Source organism: Hirundo rustica, chromosome Z (genome assembly GCF_015227805.2).
Source record: "Hirundo rustica isolate bHirRus1 chromosome Z, bHirRus1.pri.v3, whole genome shotgun sequence".
Lineage (NCBI taxonomy): Eukaryota > Metazoa > Chordata > Aves > Passeriformes > Hirundinidae > Hirundo > Hirundo rustica.
The window spans coordinates 61,318,777-61,346,230 of record NC_053488.1 but is presented as its reverse complement, the minus strand read 5'-3'; the positions used below and the strand labels follow the sequence as shown (position 1 = coordinate 61,346,230).

The 27,454-nt window shown below is 40.4% G+C and overlaps 1 protein-coding gene across 1 annotated transcript; it reads right to left on the bottom strand.

Moving 5' to 3' along the window:
- Positions 1 to 501: 501 nt before the first annotated feature.
- Positions 502 to 9,012, bottom strand: PPIC (peptidylprolyl isomerase C). The gene is made up of 5 exons (XM_040090773.1): positions 8,856 to 9,012; positions 4,710 to 4,823; positions 4,129 to 4,222; positions 2,287 to 2,471; positions 502 to 1,063 (listed from the first exon to the last, which is right to left on the bottom strand). The coding sequence occupies exons 1-5, from the start codon at positions 8,952 to 8,954 to the stop codon at positions 935 to 937; spliced, it is 621 nt and encodes a 206-aa protein (XP_039946707.1). The 5' UTR covers positions 8,955 to 9,012; the 3' UTR covers positions 502 to 934.
- Between the last annotated feature and the right edge of the window lie 18,442 nt (positions 9,013 to 27,454).

The following is a 27,454-nucleotide window of genomic DNA, read 5'->3' as shown; positions in this document are numbered from 1 at the left end:
TGCACGTATCTGCCCTGTGAAGTTCTGTATGAACTTAACCCAAGTGTCTCTTAAGGATTACCCGACACTGATCTTCTCTAAAGCTACCAGTTGTCAGCTTAAGAGTTATTTATGAAGCATCACAAAAATTGAACCTGAAGTTCTCAAACTTGCAGCAAAACTTTAAAACTAACACCATTAGTTAGGTGTTACAAAATACAAAAAAATCTACCATGCTGTAAAACAAAGATTCTTCTGTTTTAATCAGTTTCTAACTGATTATCTTATTCAATAATAGACAGAAAAGCTGCTGGTTCTTGATCACAGAATGGTATCTGAGTACTGTGGTTCTCTAAAATACAGTAGGGACTTATCGACAGAAGATTAGGAAAATTTACCATCTCTGCTCTAACCTTACAACCTTATCTACTGAAAAGCAAAAGCCCTTGTAAATTTTGTGGAATCAGTTGAGGTGAGAAAAAAGGCCTTGGGGGTGGAGGAAAAAATGCTCTCAAGTATTTATTTGAAATCAAAGTTTATTTATTCAAAACGCTTTGATATTTTACTTTTTTTTTTACATTTTTTAAAATGCTGGTATTGTTATAGTAAATATTTTCAGTTGAAAAGACAAAAACAAATATTGCTAAAATTTCCAAAGAGAACAAAATTACTGTATTTTAAACCTTGAAAAAATAGAATTACTGCTATAATTTTTAATTAAAGACTTTTTCTGCAAGATCTAGAATTTGGTGGGATATGTCTTGAATTTCAAGGAATGGAAGCTCCAGCAAGTTGTTATAGAAATAGTCATATCTTTTCTGTATTTGGCAAATGGTAAATATTGCCTAAAAGTGTCTTCACGTTTTGAGGAGAAAACTCAGTAGACCATTGAGACTGCTCAAAAACAGGCATTAAAGAAGTGATTAAGTTTTACTTTTCATTCTGACTATTGGTCTCACCAGTCACCAACTTCAACTATAAATGGTTCCTTTACAGCTATTTTGCCACTGTTCACAATCACACAGTCTTGAAGAGGGCGATCATGTTCATCTGTCTGCTGGAGTTCTATCGAGTGCACCACAGACTGTCAAACAATAAAAGAACAAACAGAAAGGTTCCGTTTAGGCAGAGAAACTCCACTTGCTGAAGCCTGGTGCCCCAGAAACAATGAAGTGCGCCTAACATCACTGCTTATTAACCAGCTTGTGAACAAAGACCTTTACCCTGTCAACTTCCCACATCCTTTTTTTTCAACATTAGCAGTTGTGCCACTCTGTAAATCACACACAGTTGACAGAAGCACAAGGAAGGCTGTTTGCCCTCCTAGAAAATCTTTCAGCCAACAAAAACATTTTGAAGGGGCAACTGAAAATGTACATTCAGCTGATTAAACTGGCACATTCTATCTGTGGCCTGTGAGCAGAAAGTGAATCCAGAGATCAGAAAAGGCAAGCGTTATTTTTCTAATTGTACAGCATAACTGTGCTGGTTACTGCTTTTACCTTAAGCATATAACACACACGTAGAGGTTCTTAGTGTGATGCAACCAATGCCACCAATATTTTTAAAGGATAAAATTAATTTAGGTATATTGACAACTTGGTTTTGGGTATTTGTCCATTAATCTGACTAAACTGAAACATAAATCTAAGTATCTTCTCAAAAATTTACAGCTGCTAGTATAGATTATGAAAATGGAATTCTGTATGAATGTGGGAGTGAGGGGAAAGTATTCTGATGTTTTCAAACTCTTCAAAGTCCATGCAGCAGCTCATGTTTTCCCCCATAATTTAAAAACACAGATTAAAAAGGAATAATTTGTAAGGAAAACCAGACATATAAAAGTATAATCACTTGAAAATATAATTTTTTAACTTAAAATTATATTTGGCCTCTCATCAGTATGTGTTTGCATGCTTTACATTCACATGTTTCTAAAAACCTTTAACAGTGAAAGTTAACTAGCATGTGCTACAAAATTTGATTTTAGCCTGTAGAAAAAGAATTATTTCATGGGTAACAGTGTTACTGAAAGGAGAAGCTGAACTTTCTCCAAAGCTCTTTGTAATCTGCAAAGGTGTCAGTGTTGATTTCAGTGGTTAGCAGTCTGAAACAAGGGCTGTGAAAGCCAAAAGCATAGCACAAGTTTCCATTTCTGCTATTTCAGTTCTAAATTGTCCAGCCAGGGCTCTTCACAATCATTTTCTACCACGTACATATTAGATGAATACTCAACTGTTTCTGAACTATGGTAAGAGGGCTATATGGGACACAATTTGTCCGGATCAATTGCTACTTTAAACTTACCATTCCATCAAGGACTTTACCAAATACTACATGTTTTCCATCTAACCAGGAAGGCTTTGTAACACTGATGAAGAATTGGGATCCATTGGTGTCTGGGCCAGAATTAGCCATGCTAACCCATCCAATTCCATAGTGTTTGAGCTTGAAGTTCTCATCAGGAAACCTTTCTCCATAGATGCTTCTTCCTATGACAAAAAAAATAAGAATGCAAACATTTAAAAAAAAAAAAAAAGCGCCCATTTTTGTTCAAAAATAGGAAAAACAAAGTATGAATTCAGTACTTGAAGATTCATTGTTTGAGTAAACAGAGCAGCATCACTGTTCAACCATCAGCAACTCCATAACTAAAATTATTTTGTGTGTAAAGGTGAGCTAAACCATCACAAAAAAAGAAGAGAATAGTTAAAGCTGATGATGCTTTATCCTTTGAATTTAAGCAAGCTGCATACCTTCAAAGGTCTGGTTTACAGACACCACTGAACAATAGTATACTTTATCCTGTTGAGCAAATTAAAGTACATTCTTATGGGCACTAACAATAAGGCTGCCATGTTTCATAACAATTTCAGTATTTAAAACTTTCCCTTATGCTAAGGAATTGCTTTAGGCATGTTTAGAAACATATGAAAACCAAATGGAAGTTAGACTAAAATACTTGGTATGGATGTGTATAACCACAATATAAAGATTCTGATGTTTCTAAAATAGTTCAGAGAAAAAACACATCAGTTATGGTTAAACCACCATCACTCCAAAAAGATAAGGCTGTCTGTCTCACTCTTTACTTGTGCAGTGCCTAGCACAATGAGGATGCTGTTCTCAACACCACCTGATGCTATCCCAATAAACAACATCAGCAGGCAAATAAATGCTGCCTATCTTTAATGCTAAAACTATGTCTTTGGTATCATGGTCTTCCCCATTGTTCACTGCTAGGAAAAGGAATGTGTGTTTTCCATTCTATCCCAGCAGGGAAATCACTAACAGTTCATGCAGACAGTTCAAATCGTAGCATGTGAAGAATGTGCATGTAAAGGAAGAGAAGAAATCTGCAGCCAGAGTGAGTGCAGTGCAAGAGATGCTGCACTGGTATTGCCCCTCTGTGTGGACTGAACTGTTCTTCTGGAGGAAGAAGTGATACACACAGCCAGGACGCACAGCACCAGCAAGTTTATGGTTTCAGTTTAAGTGAGCGAGAGAAAAATGGGGAGAGGGCATGACCCTCATCTTGTAATTTCTTTCTCTCTCCCTGTTATGAAATTCCTACTCATAGCACATTTCAGAGGTTCCTCAGAACAGGCTGAGCTGAGGGCAGAGAGGACAGCCTCCTCCTTCCCTACCTGCCTTCCCTCTACGCGCTTTCAGTGTTTCATCATGGATTAGGCTTCTGTTGGATGACTTGAATAGGTTCACCTATACATGCAATCAGTGAGTGCCTCAGGGAAGGAGCGCTGTCACAAAGCCAGAGCAGGGGAAGGGTGGAGACATCCATCTTTTGGAGACGGTAAGTTGTAGGAGCAGCTCAGCTGGTCACGTGGCTCCAGCCCAGCACACAAAGCCATGCTTCTTGAATGGGGACAAGTCACAGACAGAAAAGAGCTATCTGCAAAAATTGAGGACAAAGGAAGAACTACTCATACTTATAAATCCGATAATCCAAATAGCTGCAGCTTAGGCTACATGATACTTGGAAAAGTACTAGATGGTCTAAAACAAATGTGGGCTGGTTTGGTGTTTTTTCATTTATCTGAGCAGAAACCGTGAAGGAATATGCTGGTTTGCCCATACTTTCAGCACATTTGAACAAAGAAAAGGGAACCTGGAAGATACTAAGTATGTTACCTCCTGATCCATCTCCAGCTGTAAAGTCTCCGCCTTGGATCATGAAGTCTTTTATGACACGATGAAATTTACTTCCTTTGTATCCATATCCTCTCTAAGAAAATGAAATAATTCTTTAAATGAATATAACATCCAGTTCTATATGCAATCATGTGGAAATACACAAGTTGTGAACGGCTAGATTTCACAGAATATACCACCAAGCGATAATAATACTGTCAAGAAACACATTAAACTGAGGTGCAGGTAAACACAGCTTGACTGCACTGCCAGAAAGAAAGTATTATTCAGGTGATCAAAGCCATTGGCTTTATTTGACTGATATCTGACCACAGTAACTCCACATGCTAGATCTGCAAGGTAGGGACAGACTGAGGTGCTCATACCCAGCATCTCATAATTAAGTCTTGTGAAACAAGGACCTGAGAAGACACACACACTAGTGCACGTCCTTGGGGATGTCACTTGTGCACCGGCTCCAGTGAATGAAGATGGACAGCTCACAAATGAAACAGTATTAATCAAACACTGCCTTCCCAAGCCAAACTTGTGTACACAGTAGAGGAAAACCGCAAACTTACTTCTCCAGTTGCCAACGCAACAAAGTTCTCCACGGTCTTTGGGACAACTTTTCCAAACAATCCAATTACAATTCTGCCAACATCTTTGTCTCCAATCTTCACATCAAAGAACACCTGAATATTTTTGTGATGGGAACAAAAGTGATATAGATGTGAGCACAACAAACAGCCAAGCTTTTCAAAGAGTAAGGTGGTAAGAAATTACTTCTGGTTGGTCTGTATTAATATTATCCTGCAATTCCTAAGGGTGCTGTTTCAGAGAAATCCTTTCAGAGCCACCAAAATCAGGTTATGCAAAAAACTATTTGAGAACTGGTGACTGTGTATTTTGATTCTTACTGCTTTTAATGGCTCAGTGGGACTGCTGTATCTCAAGTTTGAAGATACCTTCTTGCGTCCAAGAAGATTTTTCCCAGACACATAAGTCTTCAAAGCTGAATGGAAAAAATAAAATGAAAGTAAGGAAGAACAACATGCTATTCCCATAAGGGGGAAAATAACAAGGAACTACAGTACTGACACTCCCCACAAATGACAGTTTGGTATCCACTCATGAGCTTCACTGTTCTAGGCATCAGTACATATACACAAAAGCCTGAATTTCATTGAATTGACAAACAGTGAGAAGAAAATCCTATGGCTCAAGCAAGCTATCACGTTCCTAAGCATGAATTCAAACCCAGCAGAGAAATAACTGAGCCAGATTATTCAGCTGATTGCCTAAAAGCTTCAATGTATATGTGACTGAAGAGCAACTTCAAAAAGACAAATGAGTTATGAGGACATTTTAATTTAGCTCACAATCTATGAATGCATATTTGAATGTGCAAAAATGTTCCAATAACTACTGAAAATAGGAACAGCTGTCAGGAAATGAGGCATTTTGAAGTTCTGAAAAAGTTACATAAAGGCTATTACAACTTCTAGGAAACAGCAATGTGTATTCCTATGATGTGGTATTTGCTGTTCCTTGTGGCACTCAACCAAGTATTACTTGTCTGTAATGCTAAAAATTAGTCCAATAATGATAATAAATGACCACAGTCTCTCCAATGTGAATGCCTCTTTCATGCTCTCCTACTAAACATTTCTACCATTTCTTGATCTTCCATGTGGTTTTGAGTGTTGAACTTTTGGCTAGCACTATAAAAGCGCTATAAAGGAAATAAAATTCCTTTTGATACACCTCATTCATTTCCTTGGCACTAGGCACTGAATAACTTGCTTTTTAGATGTGTGGCTCCCAAAGTATTAACAGCACACTTTCACTAACTTTTTAACAGTTTTATAAACAAATCTCTCTGAATTGTGCCAGGGTTATCTACGTAAGGGGTTTTGCCTTCCTACCTTTTCTAAACCCACTGCCTGTCTATTTTGCCTCAAAATGTTATTCTAGTAGGACTGTGCTTGAAATACATAGGCATATATAAATAACAAGGCCAAGGCTACCGAACAGTCACCCCACAGAGCAGGAACATCATATGCTTTGTTGACAGCACAAGGAGACAAGTTCATCATAGGCTGGAAGCCTAGCACAGCCACAAGGCTTCATATGTGGCACTGCTGCTTGCCTAAGCAGCAGACCCAGTGCTTTTAAAAATGTGTCTCTCTGTATTTTTCACCACAAAATCAAGTACAGAAATATCTGGTAGCCCTAGACACTATTTCTGCATAGAAAAGCCATGTTCTCATGAGTGTATTTCCACAGGTTCTCTGGAAATTCAGTAAGCATGTAGACACTCATGAGCTGGTCAATACAGCACTTTTAAATCTCAAAAAACATCTGGCCGAATTCTTCACCAAGAAGATAAGAAAATAAATATTATAAATTTTCAGTCTTAATATTTTTATAAATATTTAATTATATTTACAATCTGAAGTTAAGTATTTCAAGACTGAAATGAAAAAAGAACACACCAGTAAAAGTGGCTGGTTCTCATATAAATATACAATTTACACAAGATGGTGTATATCTAATTGAAAAAATGGACAAAAGCATTCAATTATTCAGGGAAACTAAAGCTGACTGTGAAAGGAAGATCTCACGATTCTTAGAGACCAGGGAATGTAATAACCTCATAAATGCAAAAATACTGTACATGGTGTAGAGTCACAAGTGGGCCAAAACACATCTGAAATCATCCTGAGCAGTTTAGTGAAAGGTTTGGCTTTGGCCTTGTGAAGGTCAGAGAAGGAAAAAAATACTAGAAATAATTAAATGGATACAGAAAAGAGATGAGCTCACATCTGTATTGTGCATTCGCACCCTGAGTGCTGCATGTAATACTGGCTTCTCTATCACAGAATGATAAAACCAACCTAAAAAAATGAAGAAAAATGGGCAGAACAGATGTACAACAGGTATGGAATATCTTTTATATGAACAAAGGTTACAGAAAACTACTTAAACTGGATGAGAAAAAACTGGTTTGATTTGATGAGCTTTGTAAAGTTACCACTGCCTAGGACACGGGAAATTGCAATGCAATTCTTTATGTGCCACAACAATCAGAAAAGGGCATAAAATTATGGCCTGGGCAGAAGGAATAAGCAAGGAAAGTACTTTTTGCATAATTAAATGAGAATATATTGCCAGAAGATTATTTGGAGACCAAATTTACCTCCCCAACAAAAAACAAACAAACAAACAAACAAACAAACAAAACCAAAAAAAAAAAACAACAAAAAAACCCACAAACCCACCACACAAAAAACCCACACCTGTGGTCTAGAAGTCCATGGCAATGAAACTGTAAGCAGCTGCAGACAACAGTGGCAATGAAGTACAGAGACAAAGGCACAGTCCAGGGCTTAGGATGCTGAAGCCATGCTAGAGAAAGCAGTTCTGCCCCTGCCCTTCCCTGTCACACTTTCATGAGTGTAGGTGTCTTTCCCAGCATGCATACGCTCTCTCCTGACTGCAAGTGGAAAGACACTTGGGGGCTGAAACACGGAATTCCTGCATTATCCAAAGTTGGACTAAACACCCCACCTCCTGCACCAAACATACTTTAGAAAGAGATACTGGCGTGCTGCAGTAACTAGGTGCATCCCTCTTCTGCCTGCAGGCCCCACAACCCATCCATCATGCCTGCCCAGGAGCCCTGCAGCATGGAGCCCCACGGATCCTGGCCTGCAGCGCCTCACAGGCACCACGGACACCTCCTCTGGGGCCAACAAAGGGACTGCTCTCAATACCAAGAGCTCTACACAATGACAGAGTGGCTCGGAGAGGAAAGGACACAGCGAGTCACCTGGCCCAACCTCCCCACTCAAGGAGGGCCGTCCCAGAGCACATGGCAGAGAATTGTGTGATGGTTCTTGAATGTCTCCAGTGGGGGAGACTCCACAGCCTCTTTGGGCAACCTGTTCCAGTGCTCAGTCACCTGCAAAGTAAAGAAGCTCTTCCCCATATTCAGGTGGAACTTCCTGTGCATCAGCTTGTCACCACCGAGCAGAGCCTGGTCCATCCCCTTGGCACCCTCCCCTCACATACTCATAGACATTGATAAGGTCCTTTCTCAGTCGTTCTTTCTCCAGGCTGAACAGGCCCAACTCCCCCGGCAAGAGAGATACCCCACTCCCCTGATGAACTTCGCAGCCCTCCGCTGGATCCTCTTCAGGCGTTTCAGGAGAGAGGGCAGGGGGGAATGAATAAAACCCATGGCACTGACGAGCCGCAGCGCAGTTAAACACCCCCTACTCGGGGCAGCCTGGTAGCGCCAGCAGCCCCAAACTGTCCTGGCATCAGTAGAGACCGCAACAGCGCTGGAGGAATGAGGAATTTAAAAATTTCCACTTTTGCGAGCCAGAGACAGGCTTTGCTGGCTTGAACTCTGCGGGGTCCTAGGGCCTACAGAAAGGCGGCATGCCCAAAGCAAAGGCGTTAAAGAACCAAGTAACCAACCAACCAACCACCACCAGCTAACAAAACGGTGACGTCCTGGCGTTCTGCCAGCCCGCCCCAAGCCCTCTGTGCCCGGGATGCGGCGCGGGGCTGGCTGTGGGAGCGGGGCAGGGCAGAGGCCGGCCGGCTCCCCTGGCACTGCCGCCACGGCCGCGGGACATCCCCGCCCGGGCCCCGCCCGACCCGTCCCGAGGCTTTCCGGCGGCAGAGACGCCGCCGCGGCCGCGGGCGAAAGTCACCTTAGCGGTCACGCTGGGTCCCCTCCTCTTGAAGGCCTCGGCCGCCGGGGCCAGGAAGCACAGACAGGCCACGGCACCGAGCAGCGCCCCGCGGGCCATGGCGCCGGCCGAGCGCTGCGGCGCCTGCGCCAGGGAAGGGCGGCTCCTCCCGCGCCGGGGCGGGGGGCTCCGGGGAGCGGCCATCCATCCCGGGGAAAGGCCACCAATCCCGGGGAGCGATCTCTCATCTCAGAGATCGGTCTCTTCCTGGGGAAGCCGTCACCCATCCCGGCAGGAGCGGTGACCTGCCCGGGGTCTGAGCTCCGGCCCCGGCACTGCCCGGGTGCGGGGACCGCCAGGACGGGCCCAGCGCCCTGGCTGAATTTGGGGCGGGTACAAATGCGGGGGGGTCGGTGGGGCACGTTCCTGGCGGGCGGCCGGGAGCCGCGGGTCAGCCTCTCCCAACGGGAGCTGCGGTACCTGAGAGGGGCACGACCCCCCAGCCTTCGGCTTCGGCCAGGCTGTGTGCCCAGGAGGGTCCCGCATGTGGGTGAGGTAGCCAAAACAGTAAACGCTTAAGATATTGAGCCAGCAGTGTGCCCTAGTGGGAAAGGGCAGTGGTACCCTGGGCTGCGCATTCGGAAGAGCGTTGTCGCGGGAGGTGATCCTGTTCCCCAGCCCTGGTAAGGACATACCTGGAGTGCCTTGTCCAGTTCCAGCCTGACTAGTTCTCTGATTCTGTGATTTTGGAAGTGGGTTGTTGGTCTTTCATCTTTGCTGTATTTTATGTGCTGAGTAGAAACAGAAGCCTGTGAGGCACTTGTAATACTTTTTGGTTAATTTGTGTTAGCAGTGGTGTTGCGCTGCTTGGCACCCACTTCAGCTCGCACCTGTGGCTTTGGACAATAAATAGCAGTACTAAAGGAATTCATCAAGCACAAACATTTCTCCCAAGCCATTACCTGCTAAAAAAATCATTTGCATTCAGGGCCTGCTTGAAATGGTGTTGCTGCTGCAGTCCCCAGAAAATTTGTAAATTGTAGCACACAGTGAAATTTTGTGGCCTCTCAGCTGCCAACATATGAAAGTAATAATAGACGCTAATACACTACAAGCAGGAGGCTGTCAGTGGCTTATGTAAACACACTCAGGCTTAAACTCAGCAGCGCTGTGCTTGTGGGTGTGTGGCATAGCACTTACACAGAAAATTGCAAAGCCATCCCGGAGCTCAGGTGCAGTGCCCAAGGGGAGAATGCACTCTGTACCACCACACGTGTGCTGCATGTCTGCTGAACCCCTCAGGTTGAGACTGTGCCTCAGCTGACAAGTAGTAGAGACAATAGCCACAGAGCCATAGAATTGGTTTGGTAAGAGAAGACCTTTAGGATCATCAATCCAACCATAAACCAAGTAGTGCCATGCCTAGCACTTAACTATGTCCCTGAGCACCACATCTACATCTTTTAAATACCTCCAGAGCTGGTGATTCTACCGCTTCCCTGGATGGTACTTTACAGCCCTTTTCATGAAAGGACTTTTCATATTATCCAACTTAAGCCTCCCCTGCCACAGTTTAGGGATATTTCTTTCCTCTTCTCCTAAGGCTTGCTACATGTGAGGAAGAGGCTGACCCTCACCTCGCTACAGCCTCTTTTCATGCTATTGTAAAGAGTGATCAGGTGTCCCCTTGTTGTCATTTTCTCCAGGCTGAACATCCCCAGCTCCCTTAGCTGCACCTCATCAGACCTGTGCAATAGACTGTTCCCCACCTTTATTGACCTTCCCTGGACACACTTCAGCGCTTCAAAGTCTTTCTTGTAGTGAGGGGCCTAAAACTCAACCCAGAATTTGAGGTGGTCTCACCAGTGCCCAATACAGGGTGATAATATTTTTCTTGGTCACGCTGCTCACAGCATTTTTGATACAGGCTGGGAAGGATATCATTGGCCTTTCTGGCCACCTGGGCTCACTGCTGGCTCATGTTCAGCTACTGTCAACCAGCACCCCCAGGTCCTTTTCTGGGCAGAGTGGCTTCTCCAGATTTTAAACAGGGCTGTTCCCAACACTGAGCCCTGGGGAACAGCACTTGTGACTGGCCACAAACTGGATGTAGCTCCATTCACCTCCACTCTCTGCGCCTGGCCGTCCAGCTGGTTTTGGGCAGCAAAGGGTGCACTTGTCCATGAACAAATGGTGTCTCCACTGTGTGTTTTCAGGTGGCTTGTGCAGCTGACCAAACTCTACTGCACTTGAAGTGTGCAGGCATGTTTGTGGAACACATTCTCTCAGGCAGGCATTTGACAGGCATCTGGTTCCTGTATGGCAAGGCTCCTCTGAACATGGTAAGCTGGTACATTAAAAAGATCCATTTCAAAATTCATTCCTCATCTAATCCAGAACACAGCATACCTTGATGCTCACTTTTGACTCTATGGGGGGATCACTGTCTTTCATTGGGGATGTAACTTTCCTGCTCTTTTCCATTCTGCCCACATGCTGCCTGCACTAGTGTATCTGAGTGTAACGAGATTTGTCATCAGGCTACTACAGTAAAAATTAATTTCACGGGCACAGCAGAGGGGGTGGTTACAGCTTCCACGTTACATAGGACATGATCAGAATCACCAAATTAACATCTTGCTTAATGGATGACTGACAGAAATAGATCCTTTTTCCTCAAGAGGTGTAAAACATACTTGTAGTTCCTGAGTCGAAGAGCCATCTGGACTAGTCTAGGACTTAACTTTGACATTTGACCTATGTGCTGGCATTTTGTACAACTGAGAGTTTTACTGAAGTCCTGCCCCCGGGGAATGCCATCAGCACTAAGGGATATGGGGCTTCAGGGCATGGTTCAAGATGCTTATCCTGCAGCTATTTAGATCTGTTCATTTTAGTAAACCAAAACTAGTTCATGTGTGTAGAGGTGGTTATGGCACTTCTCTGATCCCATTGTTAATGACCACAATATTACACAGTCATATTCTTTAAATATCAAAGCTGACCCAAAAGGAAGCATGTCTCTTATGCTATATTCTTTGATATGTCAGTGCACTTCTAGCAGGTATTTTAGCATGAGTGTTTACTCAGAGTAAACTGAATATGTGTTTATATTCACTGCCAGTTTTATAAGGTACTGAGAATTTAATATTCTGATTCAGCTGCCTTCCTTGCACTGCAAACACATAGCAATGGTGCTCAGCTAACTCTGACATTAAGATTTACCGCAGAAATATAACAAAGTCCAAAGGCTTACTGATTTGTTCCAGTAGTTGGATATAAACTTTAAAAAAATCTATGTTGCTGTATAAATTCATTAGACGGTAGCTGAGGATTCTGTCTTATAGTGACAGAAATATTTTCAGTCTGTATATGTATCTAATCACATAAGTCTCAATAGTTTTAAAATCCAGGTGGTGTAAACTTACATTTCCATCTTTGTTTAGAGAATCATAGAATAATAGAATGATTTTAGTTGGAAGGAACCTTAAAGATCATCTAGTTCCAGCTCCCTTGCCATAAGGAGGTACACCTTTCACTAGACCAGGTTGCTCAGAGCCCATCCAAAACCCGGCCTTGAACTCTTCAGGGATGGGGCATCCACAGCTTCTCTGGGCAGCCTGCTCCAATGCCTCACCACCACCACCATGAAGAATTTTTCCTAATATCTAACCTAAACCTTTTAGTCTTTTAATTTGAAGTATTTTTAGATTTTGCATGCATGGGACAGAACATTTTTGATACTTCAAATGCAGGTGAATGTATAAAGAAATATATTCTTTATATATAAAGAATATATAAAGAAATAAGGAAAAATGTGGAGCCAAGACTAATTCCAAGTTTTGAATTTGAAAGACCAAGGCTGGCTGATGAGACTGTATTGTCTCAGAGCAATTCAGTCAGAGCAGTACACTGATTCAAACCAGGAGGTGCAGAAGAATGAGCAAGGACCTGGGAAGACACAAAAAAGATGATCTGGCTGAGATGCTCCTTAATTTAATACTCCTTAATGCAGAGTGTATGAAGGTGTAGCTATGCTGAATGACACTATCTAATCACAGTACTCCCAAGAGTTCCCTTTCACTCCCCCTCAATAAAAATGTTGATGCTTGCAAGGATTCCTTCCCTGTTTATTGAAGTGTAAATATGTTTCATCCATGTACAAGATGGCAGTATAAGGCAGGAAGAATGAAAGGAGTGCTTGATAGCACCGAAGATATTTAGAAACAGCAAGATGAGAAGATGAGACGGGATCTGGTTTACATTATCTTGGAAAGTTTATGCATACTGGTGATGCTGCTAAATAATTTTTGGAAGAAGATAAAACAATGTTTAAAGAGGAAAACTTGAAAAGAGGCAGAAACTTAATATGTTCAGTGAAAAGTCAATTTTACACAGAAAATCTCTTCCTGATGCTAAAAGAAGTACATCTTGTACATGTTTTTTTTTGTAGGAGTTTGATGTCATGACTATCAAATTGGAAGTACACAAAAGCCGGACAAACAGTAAACTTTGTGCTAGCTGTAAAAAGAAAGAAATCCTTGCAAAGAAACTAGACAATGTGTAAAAACCTGTTATGAAGTTTTTACTTTTCTGCTTTAATTATTCATAGCTTTCTTGAAGAATTTTGAGGTATTTGCAAACTCTTTTACACCAACTGGTTACAGTGTGCTGAGAGCTACACTGAATGCACTGTGGCTTTGCACCGAGGCAACTTCTCCATATTAAAATTAAAATTAAGGAAAAAAAAAGTTGCAAAATCAAGAGAGGGTCTACAACAGAAAAACATTCTTTCCTGTTCCATGAACATCTTTCCTAGCCATGAACAATTTTTTTCACCTCTTCAGTGAAGTTGATTTGGAAAAACTGTTATCATTTCTTCCCTCAGTTTTCTTTTCTGTAGACTAAACAACCCCAATTCCTTCTATCTTTCCACATGGGTCAAGCATTGGAGCAGGCATCATCTGGATGTATAGCTTTTAGTTGAAATACTACCTTGGTCCTTACACATGAGTAGAAGCTTCAGATAAGCACATTTTGTCATTTCTTGCCTTTTTCTTTTTTTTTTTTTTTTTTCTCCTGTATTTTAAAGTTTTTCAAGTGACAGAAGGCTGTTGTAGCAAAGATTGTGTAGCCCATTCAAAGAATATGCTTAGGCTGTCTCGTGTTTGTATTATGGCACACAGGATATTGCATTTTAGAGCTAGCTGGTGGGTTATTTGGGTGTTTGTCTCTTGTAGTCACCAAACTTTTAAAAGAGTAATTTGCTACTGTTTGACAGTCTTCAATTTAAGTAATAGTGTCTGTAGTAAGATGCTTCATTGTTTCTTATAGGCTCTCTACAATTTAAAATGGGTGCAGAAGAGAGAACGATTGAGCGTATAGAGTCTGACAGATTTTTCTAGTAGTACTAGCATTGGCAGTAATTCTAGCACTTCCCTTCAGCACTATGGCAAGATATGAGCTATGATTTATTGTAGTGATATAGAAATATTTCAATATCCAAATTGCTGTAGTATATCATGTTATACAGGTAAAAGAATTCTGGTACACCTAAGAATGTTTTATGGTTCTGTAGGCAGTTTCATGGATGTTAACTGCTTGATAGCTGCCAGGATAAGACTTGGAGTAAGCACTGTGTCCTGTAAGACTGCTGTAACTGAGGTTTTATTTTTATTTTCTCACTTTGAAATGGATTTTTGATGCTCAAGACTGACTCACTGGGAGTGTGTCATCCCTTCCAGGACTGATCTTTGTCCATAAAGTTTCACACTGTCATCACGTTACTTGTCTTGTTTATTTAATGTATCACTGGCAGAATAAAATCATAGGTTTAAAGCCAAACTTTAATCCCGTAAAGACTAAGAAATGCCCCATTACATCTTATATACCAGCTGAATTATAAAATGGTTAAAAGTGATAAAAGATCAGAGCCGTTGTGGCCTGACATATGATTCTAAGATGCAACAGTTTTAAAAAAAAAACAAAAAACCAAACTGCTTAAGGTCTGCAAATTGTAAGTCACTGTATATGGCCCTCATGAATAATGAAGAAAGAGGTTTATGGGAAGTTTTGTTTGTGTTCTTTTGTCTTTTCCTTTATGTGACTTCAGAAAGATGGAGTGTATCTTATGTGCTGTCTCTTCTATTAAACTACTTGTAAAATGGCTTAGACTGCTCCTGTCATCTGGTGCACTTATGCAAAATAAATGTGTCCTATGCTCCGGATAAGTGTCTTCCTTCTGGTGAATAGTTTTTAAGCTTTTTAAAATTTGTATCTAAACACAATTTGAAGTGTCACCCTTTCCACTCTAATGGTCAAAACATTTATTTAGGTGATACCAGCAATGTGTTTTTAAAATAGTGCAGCTGGAGGCAGAACCATTTTGAGCCTATATGTTTACAGGATATCAGAGCTATCTGTAATTGCACATCTCATTTAGCACATAGTCATTCATTTAAATTCTGTTTTTCATAATGTCTGTGGTTGCATAAGATCCCTTAGGGCAAAACTGATTTTTTTTTTTTTTTTTTTTTTTTTTTTTTTTTTTTTTTTTTTTTTTTTCCCAGTAAAGCATAGCTGTAAGGAAATGTACAGTAATGTTTCTTTGTTGTCAAGGCAAAAAAGCTAAAACTTAGGGGGAAAAAACCCTAAAACTACATAGGATCCTATTTTTTTTTCCCTTCCCCAAATATTACTTCCAATTATAGTAAGTTGCTCATTCCAGTTCTCCAAACACTACTGCATATCCCTAAATTACGGCTATAGTCTCTTTTCCATGGCACTACTTACACTAAAGGTAAGTACATAGGTATTTGTGAAGTATGTCTTGGTCAATAACTTTAAGTTCCAGTAATTGATACTTCCAGCGTGATAATGCCCAGAGGTACAAATCAGAATATGTAATCTGTGTTTCTAGACTCTTAAGAAAAAAAGATAATTCCTTCCTCAAATATGGAAATGGGACACTGAAAAAGTAGCATTTCATCACGTCTATGGTGAAGAATGGGTACAAGTTTGTTCTTTTCATATGATAATTTCAATTATTATTATAATTGTTCTTGGTGGCAGAGGGGAGCGAGGGAAAGATAGGGAAAGAAGGACATGTGAAAGCTCACTAATTGTGTGGGAGGTAAATGGCAACCTAGGGGTAACATTCAGAAGAAAACAAACATAATCAGCAGTGCTAGGGCATATGAATAGGTTTGACCCTCACCCTTCAAATACCAGATGAGTTTGTAGTAATAAAAAGGGAAAATGTAACTTGAAGCAGTTCAAAAGGAAAGTGAAAATTACAAGAGTTTTTCATTTACAAATCATAAAGAAAGCATTGGATATTTAGAGATATTTTGTATGAAAACTGAACATTTTAGAAAAGACCTGAGCATCTAGAACAAGGGAGGAAGCTGCTGCCAGGATGGTTTTAAATGGAAGGAAAATATGTTGGTGGTTTGTTTCAAGATAAGTGAAAGGTGAGGATACTTGATATTTCTCTCTCCTGCTGTGCTGACAGAGGTACAAAGCTAGCCTCATTAGTACAGGAAATATGGGTTAGAAGATACAGCGGCGGGGAAAAAAAAACCAAAACAACAACAAAGCAATGTAATTTCAGTGTCCTTAAGTTCTGCATTGTTATTGTCATGTTAAAAGTAATGTCTGATCAAGGACCTCATCTGTCTAGTTTCTATGTAATTTCTATTCAGTAAAATGCAGTGTTTCTGAAAAGATGTATTTATTTGCTATCTGACAGATTGCACTATGTAGAAAAGATATCTTAATCTACCTTAAGAGGGATTTGTGTTTAGTTCTTCATGTCTTTATTTACTTTAACTTTTATTTATATTTTATTCTTATGCATATACAGGTAACTGCCACACTTGACTTAGGCACCACCCTATTTATTGCATGTTTCAGGTCTTTCAGAAAATATACACTGAAGTAAACAAAGTATTTTATTAGAGCTGTAATATTCTTCTTGGAGATCTTGCCAATCAGAGATCAAATTTTTGAGAAATACCTACCATTATCCTTTGCCTATATGAAAAATTTTGTGTACATTTTTGTACATTAAACTGGTTCAACAGCTAGAGGAATTCTGCCAAGATTGTGTAAGGATCAAGGAAAGGACAGTAGTCCTGTGTGCAAGGTGGGCATTACGTGATCAGCTGTTAGTGAATATATATAGTTGGTGTTTTTACTTAGTATCCTTTTTCTGAACAGTGATACAATCAGTCACAGGTAAAATTCTGTACACTGATGCTCATTAAGAATTCCCATGTCACAGTATCTAGGAAAATGTAACGATTTCTCACATTTAAAAGAAAAGGTGATATTCTGATGAACACGATATAATAACTCTGCATGTATTGACATTTTAGTAGTGTTTGTTGTTGTCTTGGTTTTGAAAAACTGTTGTCTGCCAAGGAAAGCTAGAGCCTCCCTTGGAATGGAGAATGTAAACCCCCTTCCCTCCAAATTATTATAATTTTGCAATTAGGACCTTTCAGGCAAAGATATGCGAATAGGAGTAACAGTTCTTTACTAGGAATACATATATATTTAAAAAAAAAAAAAAAGGAAAAAAAACAAAACAAAACAACCCAACCCACCCCCCCCCCCAAAAAAAAAAAAAAAACACCAAAAAAAAAAAAAAAACCCCACCCAAAAAAACCCACCAACCAAACAAAAAAACCCACCCAAACAAGGAAGCAAACAAAAATCCTGGAAAAACCCAGACAGAGTCAGGGATATGAGCTGGCACTCTGTTGGTCAGGGTGTTGGAAGCAGTCGAAATAAGTCCTCCTGGAGTAATAGATATAGTTCTGTGGAATAGAGATGGTCTTGTAGAAAATCCAGTGGTGACAAGATGGGTCCAGTCTTCCTCCGGGCATCCAGTGGAAAAACAGGATCCCTTGTGTCCTTCAGTCCCAGTTTTTATGTAGCTGGGAACAGCTGGCTCCTCCCCCACTGCGTGGAGCATCTCACAATGGGGTGAGGGAATGTGTCATGTCATTGGTGGGCCCTAATGGCCCATTATCAGAAGATGTCCCCCTGGAGGATGGAGGGGTGGTGAAAGAGATAAGAAACACTGCCCCACCTGGTTTTAATGGCTGGGCCATTATCAGAAGGCATCCGCCCCCCTCTCGTCGGGAATAAGAAGGATAAAACACCTCCCGAAGACCAGCTTTCAACAGATGAAATAGAATACACATTTTTAGGTTACATAAATCAAGACAGTTGTGTATGTTCAAATGAACACCATTGAAACTATTCTTCTTTCTCTTAGCATTTTCTGTGCTAAGTTGCTTGTCTCTTTTCTGAGTGATTTTTTCAATAAAAATCCTACTCTCATATGCTTCGTAAATTTTACATTTTCTGCCTAGTAACTTATTCCAGCAGTGAACCTTGCATTTCATTGTTGTAGTGCTTGTAATGAATGGAAATGTGTGTTATTTTTGCAAAAGGAATTTCAGGCAATTTGGAAATAATTCTGACTCGCAGTTTAGGAGATGGCAGCAGGACCTCTCTGTGGTGGGGTGGTCTTAGCTGCATACAAGTTGCTCACCAGGTTGCTTTATCAATCTCCTCAGCAGTATGAGGGGGATGAAAATGAGATTGAGAAAACAGCAATGAGTTAAGAAGAAGGAAATTTAACAACAACAAAAAGCAAGCAAAAGTTGTGCATGGAAGCAAAGGAAAGGAAAATATTTATTGTCTACTTCCCAACTGCAGGTGATATCCAGCCACTTCCCAGTAATTAGGGCTTCAGTACACGTACCAGTTGCTGCGGTGAGGGAGGAGGCAGAATACTGGGGAGACAGTGCTGGTGCTGTGCTAGGGCTGCTCAGCAGCAGCCAAAGCATGACCAGCACCTTTCCAGCCACCAGCTCACAGCAAAGCAAGGTGAGGGCTGCTGTGCAGAAAAGAACCCATCCCAGCCAGACCCAATACACCCCTATATTTGCAGTTCTGGTGCTGAGGTATATGAAGGATCTCAGCATTGAATTCCTACCATCAAAAGAGGAACCAGGAGGTCTGACATGAAAAGTTGGGATTTTAAGCATCGTGTTCATTTTTGGGAAAGTAGTTTTCAGTCATGGTGGAATTTTTCAGTCCTGCTTTTAGATTTTACAGTTAAGCTAGTGAAAAAGATTAGTAGTCTAGTGATTATTTTCAAAAGTGTCAACAACCCCCTAAGCCCTGAAGAAAAGCATTTTAAACCAAGAATTTCTTACAAAATACATAGAATATTCATAATGTATGGAAATGCAATTGTCTGGAATGAAAATTTGCTCATACAGCTGTCACTTCTCAATATTTAATTCATCAGAAACTGATGCTAATGGCAAGTTTACCACTTGCCATTTGTGTTCCCTGTATTTCCTATGAAACAATACTGCTAAGCCTTAAATGTCAGTACATTTTCTTAGTATATTGTGATTAAATATTTTACTGATTTTTGGTTTTGTCACCCATTGATATGAAGAACTGTAAGAAAAAAAGTAGGAACAGTCTGGGAAATTTCAATTGGTCTGAGCAAACAGAGCAGGTCTCTGAGCAACCCGGTCTAGTCTAAGATGTCTCTGCTCATGGCAGGCATTTGGTCTAGCTGACCTTTGAAGGCTCCTTCCAACACAAACTATTCTTTGATTCTATGAAAATTATCAAATTTGTGACTGCAAGTGAAGAAACCTGAGATAAATAGCTCAAAGATCAGACATCATTGGGCAATGCTCTCAGAAATATAATTTCACATTGTATTTTATGTGCCAAATTACTTCATGTAATTGTTAACACCATTGAAAACATTGCTTTTCTTTCAGTTTTTTAGATTGCTTATACAATGCTGGATGCTATATTTTCTCTGTGTCTGGAAACACATGCTAATATCATAATGCTTTGGATGGCATATCCCACAGTTGTGGTGACAAACTAATGATTTGGATGGTGAAACAGATTGGAGAGTCCCCCTTATTTAATCCATTAAATTCTATACAATCTTCATTAGAGGCCCCAAGGACTTGCATTGATTATTGGTTTTTAGTTCAAAATAGACCTTGGTGGATTTAAATGTAATCCCATAAAAGCTACCTGGAAGCTGACTTACTTTTATGTCAGTTTTTACATATCTTAAAATGCAGCCCTGGTTTCTAGCAGAAGCAGCATCAGAGTAGAAACAAAGCAGATGTTTCTCTGATTGTATCTAAGGATATGTCAAAGGTATTCTTAGAAATAGAGAAATTTTGGCTTGGCAAACTAATGGTGGCATTTTTCTTCTCATTAAAACATCAGATTGATAAAGTCCATGTACTGTTTTGTTCCAAAATGTTCAGGCTTCTTTAAACATTAGCATTCTTGTGATTTCATTGGCATTGCAGGCTTCTAGGAAATTCCCTTTTTTACAGATCTTTTCCTTCACGTCTTTCCTTTAATCAATCTGACAAGTGAGAAAAAAAGTCAGCCCTAAGACTGCCAGTTGTAACTGCTGCTGAAGACACAGGACTACAATAAAATTCATTTCCAGGAATGCTTTTTCCTGTTCGGGGCTCTGTCTCTCTGCCCATTGTCAGGAAATCCAGGACTTTTTTAGACTCAGCAATGTTCTACGTCAAAATTCTCTAACTTCTGACAACATAGTCAGGGAAGTGACAGCTTTATATGTATCTCTTTGTAGAAGACCTCAGTAGTATTGTAAATCCAGAATATGTTCACAACTGTTGTGCTTATACACTGCTGTAAAGGCAGATAGATATATCATGTGACATGCAAACTACTGTTTTCACGCTTAGGACACCAATCTGTAAATTTGAACCAGTAAATCTTCCTGAACATGAAGGCAAAGTTGGTACTTGTTTCATAAACACATTGGCTATGTATATTATAACTAATGCAGCAAATGTTCCCCTAAAGGATAAACAATGTCATCCACAGCTAAAGTGTTGTCTTTTAATGGTGTGGTTCATAAATTACAACGTCATTATAAAATTAAATTTAAACTATTTACAAAAGCAAACTAAGTTCACTGGAAAAATGTGTGAAATGTAAATTAGAACTTGGATCTTTATTCTGCCTCTTTAGCATCAGTGTAAACTCAGTTCTAACAAAGTGGTGTTTGCGTCCGTCAGAGCAGGATATTCCAGAGCACAGGAACAGTGTGCTGGTGAGGCATTCCAGCAGGAGTGTCCTTGTTGGCTGACCTTCTCCTCTCTCTGTCTTCTGTCTGTGATGCTTCCCCATTAATTGCATTTTCTGTCTGAGTAGGATTTTTACATTTGCTGGTGTAAGATTTATATATTTGGCAGCCTTTAAGGATCAACTTGGCTAAGGATGTTTTTCTAGTGAGGCTAAGAGTGTCCACATGTGGTCTTTTCTGCCAGAGTGGTAGAAGAGACATTGTACAGCTATGATGTGATTAAATGAAGCTTATCCATAGCTGTGTCTGTCTTACCAGTTCAAAGGTAGAGGTGTGATTCATGCTTCTCCCTTCAGACCTAGAATAGGACTGTGTGACTATGGATACTATCACAAGCTACATTTTCATCATGAACTGGATAAGAAAAATTGTAAGGTGTCCCAATCCTGCTTTCTGGAGGAAAATAAGATGACCATGGATTTCAGATTTCAAATAATTAGAAATAATTCCTCTGTGAAAGCTGGAACAGGAGCAGACTGTCTCTGAAGAACAGCTAAGAAGACAGGCACAAGTTCAAACTGTGGCAAACCGGGAAAAACATGAAGTTAGGACTTCACATTCACTTTCCTTCCTTCTCTTCTTCTCCCACTGACATTTTCAGAGATTTACAAAACAGTTTAGTTCATCTGTCTGCCTCATTGTTACATACATATCAGTGGCTCAGTTGCAGATTCAGTCTGTATTTTCCAAAAGTTGGGAGGGAAAATGGTGAATCCCCTCTGAAGCTGCTTCCAGCAGTACAATGACAACTCTGTCTTCATCTTCCAATGGATGCTAGTGCCTCCTCGATTATGACGTTGGGATCCTGACAAGAAAGTTGTTACGCTATTAGCTCATTCTGAGTCACAGTAAGGGCAAAATTGTGCTGTGTGATGGTGCTTTAACCATCTGCCTGAGACATTCTTTGCAGTAGTACACAGAGTTCTGTGTCACTCTGAGGCCTTGGCATCCTGTCTGAAATTGGATAACCAGATAGTGTCAGTATCTACAACTGCTTTATTTAACATTTATCTTGCCTGGAAACTCTTGCCTGCTGGGCAAGGTACCTGATAAAGCAAACAGTGAATTTTGCTGAGATCTTGAACAATCTCAGATATTTCAGTTGAAGCTGACTGCCTAAGGCTTTGAGGACACCATCAGTCACTGAGGTCCTATCCAGTTTTGCATCTACTTTTTCAGCACAGTCATGTTCAAAATCATGTATTGTCTGAGTGAATGGAATGAGGTGGAAAGCAGTTGTCCTTCCCTAAATTCCTGTTTGTGTTGCCTGCTGATGTTGCATTTATGTGTCTACCTAGCAGTAGTGTCAGGAAGACAAGTAAACTTAATAGAAAGCATATTTTCAAAGGGTATTCACAGGCCTTCAGAGTTGCTAAAGAAACCAAAGATGCCTTGTGGTGGAAAGCAGGGGAAAGCAACAAAATAAACCAAGTGTTTTGTCATGAGCAATCTGGGCTGTTATGAGTAATAAGACTTGCTGTCACTAATATTATGCAGGGGATTGTTATAAGACAAGCACATCCTCAGTATTCTGGGCAAACAGTTGAATTCAGTTAACTAACTTCCTTGATTCTAAAATTGTAGTCTACTAGCCAATTGAAAATTATCTGCATTTTGCTTTCTGAACAGCAGACATGTTGGGAAGGCACTGTACTTCAGATTAATAGAATTGTTTGTTTTTAGAACTCTGGGCTCCCCAAGGAAGTGTTTTTCAAAATTGTCTTGGCTAGGGAAGAAGGCATCTGTTACAGAATCAGCTACAGGTCCCTTCTCAGGACAAATTATTATAGATAGCTACAGATCATTAATTATTTGCTGTTTTATTAAGAACATTATCTCTACAAACTTTAAGGAGACCCAGACCTTAGTTGTTGACAGCTGCCAGTCCTGGGGTGGCAGAAAGTATAATAATCCATGTAAGAGGACTCTTAGACTCAGAAGCAGGAAAAAGGCTTTGCACATTGTCCCATCCATCTCTGACATATACTCAACTACTTAGAAAAGAAGTTGCAGTGGCAGTTTAATTTCTCCCATTAAAAAAAAAAAAAAAAAAAAAAAAAAAGCAGTTGAATAAAGACTTTTGTAGTAAGAGGATTTGCTTTTCAAAACAAACTCAGAATTTTATATATCAGCCTAGAAGATTCTGAAAGAAATTGTCTAAAAAAGGTAGCCAGGAGATGCCCTCTGGAGTAGAGTAAGTGAGCTAACAGAAGTCATGAATGTCCGTCTTGACTTCAGGTGTCATCAAAGCTGCCTTCGTACAAAGCTGACTTCAGACGGCCTCAACTCAGGAATAAAAGTCTGGTGTTAAGAACTGCATTGTGACCTGGTTCAGACTAATATCACCACAACACCAGTATACATCAAATCTTGGGTGCTTAGACACTTAACAACACTTTTATCCCCATATCATGATCAATGCAGTAAATTCAATAGGACTTGGAGAACAGACTCACTCTTGTTTATCCTAGAAATAAGGCATAAATGTGAAGAGAAGACAAGACTCAGTGAAAATTCAAGTAGTTCATGTTTATTTTGTATACCCTTTTTCCCCTAAGTAATGCCAACAGCACAAAAAGAAGGATGGACAGAAGTGATAAGAACAAAAGTACACTAAGGAATACATATTTTCAGCCCTGCCTTCTATTTCCATTTTCACTTGAATGCAAAAGAAAAGTGTTTTTAAAGTTTCCCATTGACTACACATAGCCCTAGTGGCTACTACCATTGACTCTGAAAGGAGTAAGGATCAGAAGGGATGACATAAAATGCAGTCTTTCATAAAATTTTAGTTAATACATCTAGGGTGTTTTGTTTTGGGAAAAAAAGGTTCATATTGTTTCACAGATTTATATGCTCAAGAATTGCGGTTATGCATCATGGAGGCATAACCTTTTTGGGGTAATATTGTCGTAGATTGCTTAATTGCATTATGTTACATTTTATTTATCCCATTTTCCCACCTTGGTTCAACCACATAGGAAACAGAAGTAGCACAACTGGACTTGGAGAAAAATGGAGAGGTATTGGGAGAAGTCACTTGAAGTGGAACTCTTTTGATACTAAAGGATTTTTTTCTTCAGAAGGACTGAAGTAGGTGTTTCAAAGACTGCTAGTCAAAAGACACCTGAAACCTAATGACAGAGCTATCTTCCTCTCCTTTCAACATGGCAAATAAAAGGGCCTGAGAGATGAGTAATGTAGATAAATTTCAGCTGCTTTTACTGACGCCTTTTTTCCTTCTTGAGTGTGTCTAGTGGCCAAGAACCATGATTATTCAGCTAGAGGAGAGTTCCCAAAAGTTTTCCTGATTTCACCAGCCCAGCAGGTAACTTTAGTGTAGCTGCAAGGCTATGAAGCTATCATAACATTACATCCTAAGGTCATCAAAGGAGTGTTTCCTACTGAGTTTCAGAGGAAGGGAAAGGGGCATTGCAGGATTTTTGTATTAACCCCTAATTACTCAGAATTTTCCAACAGATTATATCTTCCGTAGTTAGGATTGGAGAGGGAAAGGTAACAAGTCTGAGTAACTCATTCATTAATGATAATACTAGCCTCTCATTTTACATTGTGTCCCTGCATGTTGCTGTAGGTTATTGAGTGATAGGCAATTTATAACATTGGTGAGATTATCCTTTTTCTGTGTAACTGCAGCTACACATTATTTTTTGTAATTTCATAGTCTACACTCCTTAATCTGTTTTTTCTCTAAGGCATTTTCCCTGGTCATTGAAAAGGGGAACTAATAAATGTGTAAAAATATGACGTGTTACAGGAATACGTAGCCTATAATGCGGAGCTGTGATAAATCTCCCTGGGGGAGAGGGGGAGGCTGGGTCTGTGATGTGGTATAAAAAGCCAGACTTCTGGGACTTCTTATGGGTGCAACAGGACAAGTCAAAATCGGAAACCACATTGATTACACATTTATTTTTAAGATGCCCTTTGTGTTTCAGCTAATCTGACTCAGTTGTGGGCTACTGCCAGTAGTGATCCATTCCTTCTCTCTTCCTATGCTTCACGAGTGACAGACTATCTGGTCCTTTATGTCATATGTAATACTACTAATAGTAGTATTAGTATGCAGAAGGTCATGTAAATCTGCTGATCTGGTAGAGAATGTACTTTTCTTCTTTGTTGATCAGTTATTTGATGGATCAGTGAACCAGAACACCTCAGTCGAAAGCCTCATTATTAATAGATCCAGTTTTACATTGGTGAAAGAAAGAAAATAGAAAAGTGGTTTCTTATGTAAGATTATACAGAACATCTAGATGTACCCTAAAAAAGAGCAGGACAGACTCAGTTCTAGGATCTCATACCCTATTGCACCCTTCTGTACCCATATTTTTTTCCACTCAACATATGAACAAATGCTTTTGTTTTTTTTTTCCTTCCAAAGCACTGCAAAAACAACTAATTCAGCAACTCAGTTCTGCTGAGGATTTGTTGTAGATTCTGGTGTTGACTTGCCCACTGGGTGTTGCCGTTTACCCTTTGTCTGCATCTGTACCACTTCTGACCACTTGTTAGAGACTAGCTGCAGTGGTCTTTAACTCCTCTTTCTCACTCAAATGAGCACTAAGACTCTTACAAAAGGTTAAGTTATACAGATGGTATATGATGCTTGGTTTGATGTTTGGTTTGATCAGGATATTCAGGTAGTTGAGATAAGGCATGCAGCTGTGCTCACATGTACAGTCTTTGATAACAGCTTTCTTGCTGCTCTCACTTTTTTCCTCAAAACTCTTCTCTGTTACATCACTTGAAATTACATTATCAATTCCTATTAATTAACACACCAAAACAGGAAAAACAGCTACTATTTGCCATAATTTTATTTCTAAAACTGATTGCACCCCAGTTGAGGACTCCCCAGTAAAAGAGACATGGACATACTGGAGATAGTCCAGCCAAAAAGAAAATGAAGGGATTGGAGTATCTCTCTGTCCTGGTTTGGAGACAAATTTGGGGGAAAACCCCTGTATAGGATCCCTCTGGGAAGCAAACCCAAGTGGCCCCTCCCTCCAACCAGTCCTTTGGTTGGAAAAAACCTCTTTGGAGAAAAGTGGAAAAAGCTATTTTACTAAACAAATAAAGTGCATACAAGTATAAAGAATGAATAATATGAAACAATAAAACCTCTCCTTCTGAAGTGAGATGGCAAATTGAGAAAGTCCCTGCCGTGGCTGTAGCTCGGCTCTCTCTCTCAGCGTCTCCTCAGTCCCAGTCTCTCCGGCGCTGCTGGAAAATGCCGAGGTCCAGGCCCCGGTGGGCTGCAGGTGCAGCCCCCAGTGCTCCCCTGGGTTTTCAGTCCAGAGCAGGTTTAAACAGTTCCAAGAAAAAGGAAAAAAAAAACAGTCCAGGGAACTTCTCTGCCCTAGCTAGCTGAAACTAACTAAAAGCAAAAAAAAGATCTCTGTCCTGCAGTCTCTCCAAGCCTCTGCCGAACACCCCGTCCGCAGAAGAATGTGGAGGAGTCAGGCAGTTTTCTCAAAACAAACTCCGCGCTTCTCCTTGCTCTTAGAACCAGTCTTAAAGGCACAGGACTCAATGTACAGCACAAACAGAACAGACGATTGGGGATACAAGCATCATTAAGTTACCCTAGGACACTCTCCTATGTAGAAAGTCTGAAAGACTTCCTCCTGGAGAGCAGGAAGCTCAGAGAATCTCACCAATGCATGTACATACTCGAAAGCACAGTGCAAAGAGAGCCAGGTTCTTTTTAGTGGTGCCCAGAAGACAGGATAGGAGGCAGTGGTCACATGCTGAGATGTTTAGACAAAGGAGGCTTTGTCTAAACACCCAGAAACACTTTGTTCTTGTGAGGGCAACTGAGCACTGGCACAGGTAGCCCAGGATGGTGGGGAGACTCCATCCTTGGAGATATGAAAAACCTGATGGGCCGCAGTCCTGCGCAACTGGCTGTAGGTGTCTTGCTTGAGTAGGGGCTTGTGTCTGATGATCCCCATCATATCTGTTCCATGATACCATATAATCTCCCTACTTTTGCTGAGAGTTTGAACTTCTCTCACTTACTGTTTATGGCCCTTTCTGATAATAAATTACGTGGTAACATCATTTCCGAATTTGTCTGATCTGTGTGATTCACCCACAAGAAGAAATACCAGAATTACTGCCATATGTACTCTGTCTTTAATCTCACCAAAATAAACACTGAAGGCATCAAGGGTGAAGCAAATTTCTCCATTTCCTAAAATAGAACAAATAGCACCATGTTATCATCTTTTTCTTCATGGAGAAATAACTGAAGCATTCTCTGCTAGTAATTAATATGGTAAGAGAAACAAGACAAAATCTATACAAATGTGAAGGCAGTTTTGGAAAGATTTTGGATTATATAGTTAAACACCAAATCTTACATGTCATGTTAGCTCCAAGAACAGCATTGTGGTCTATC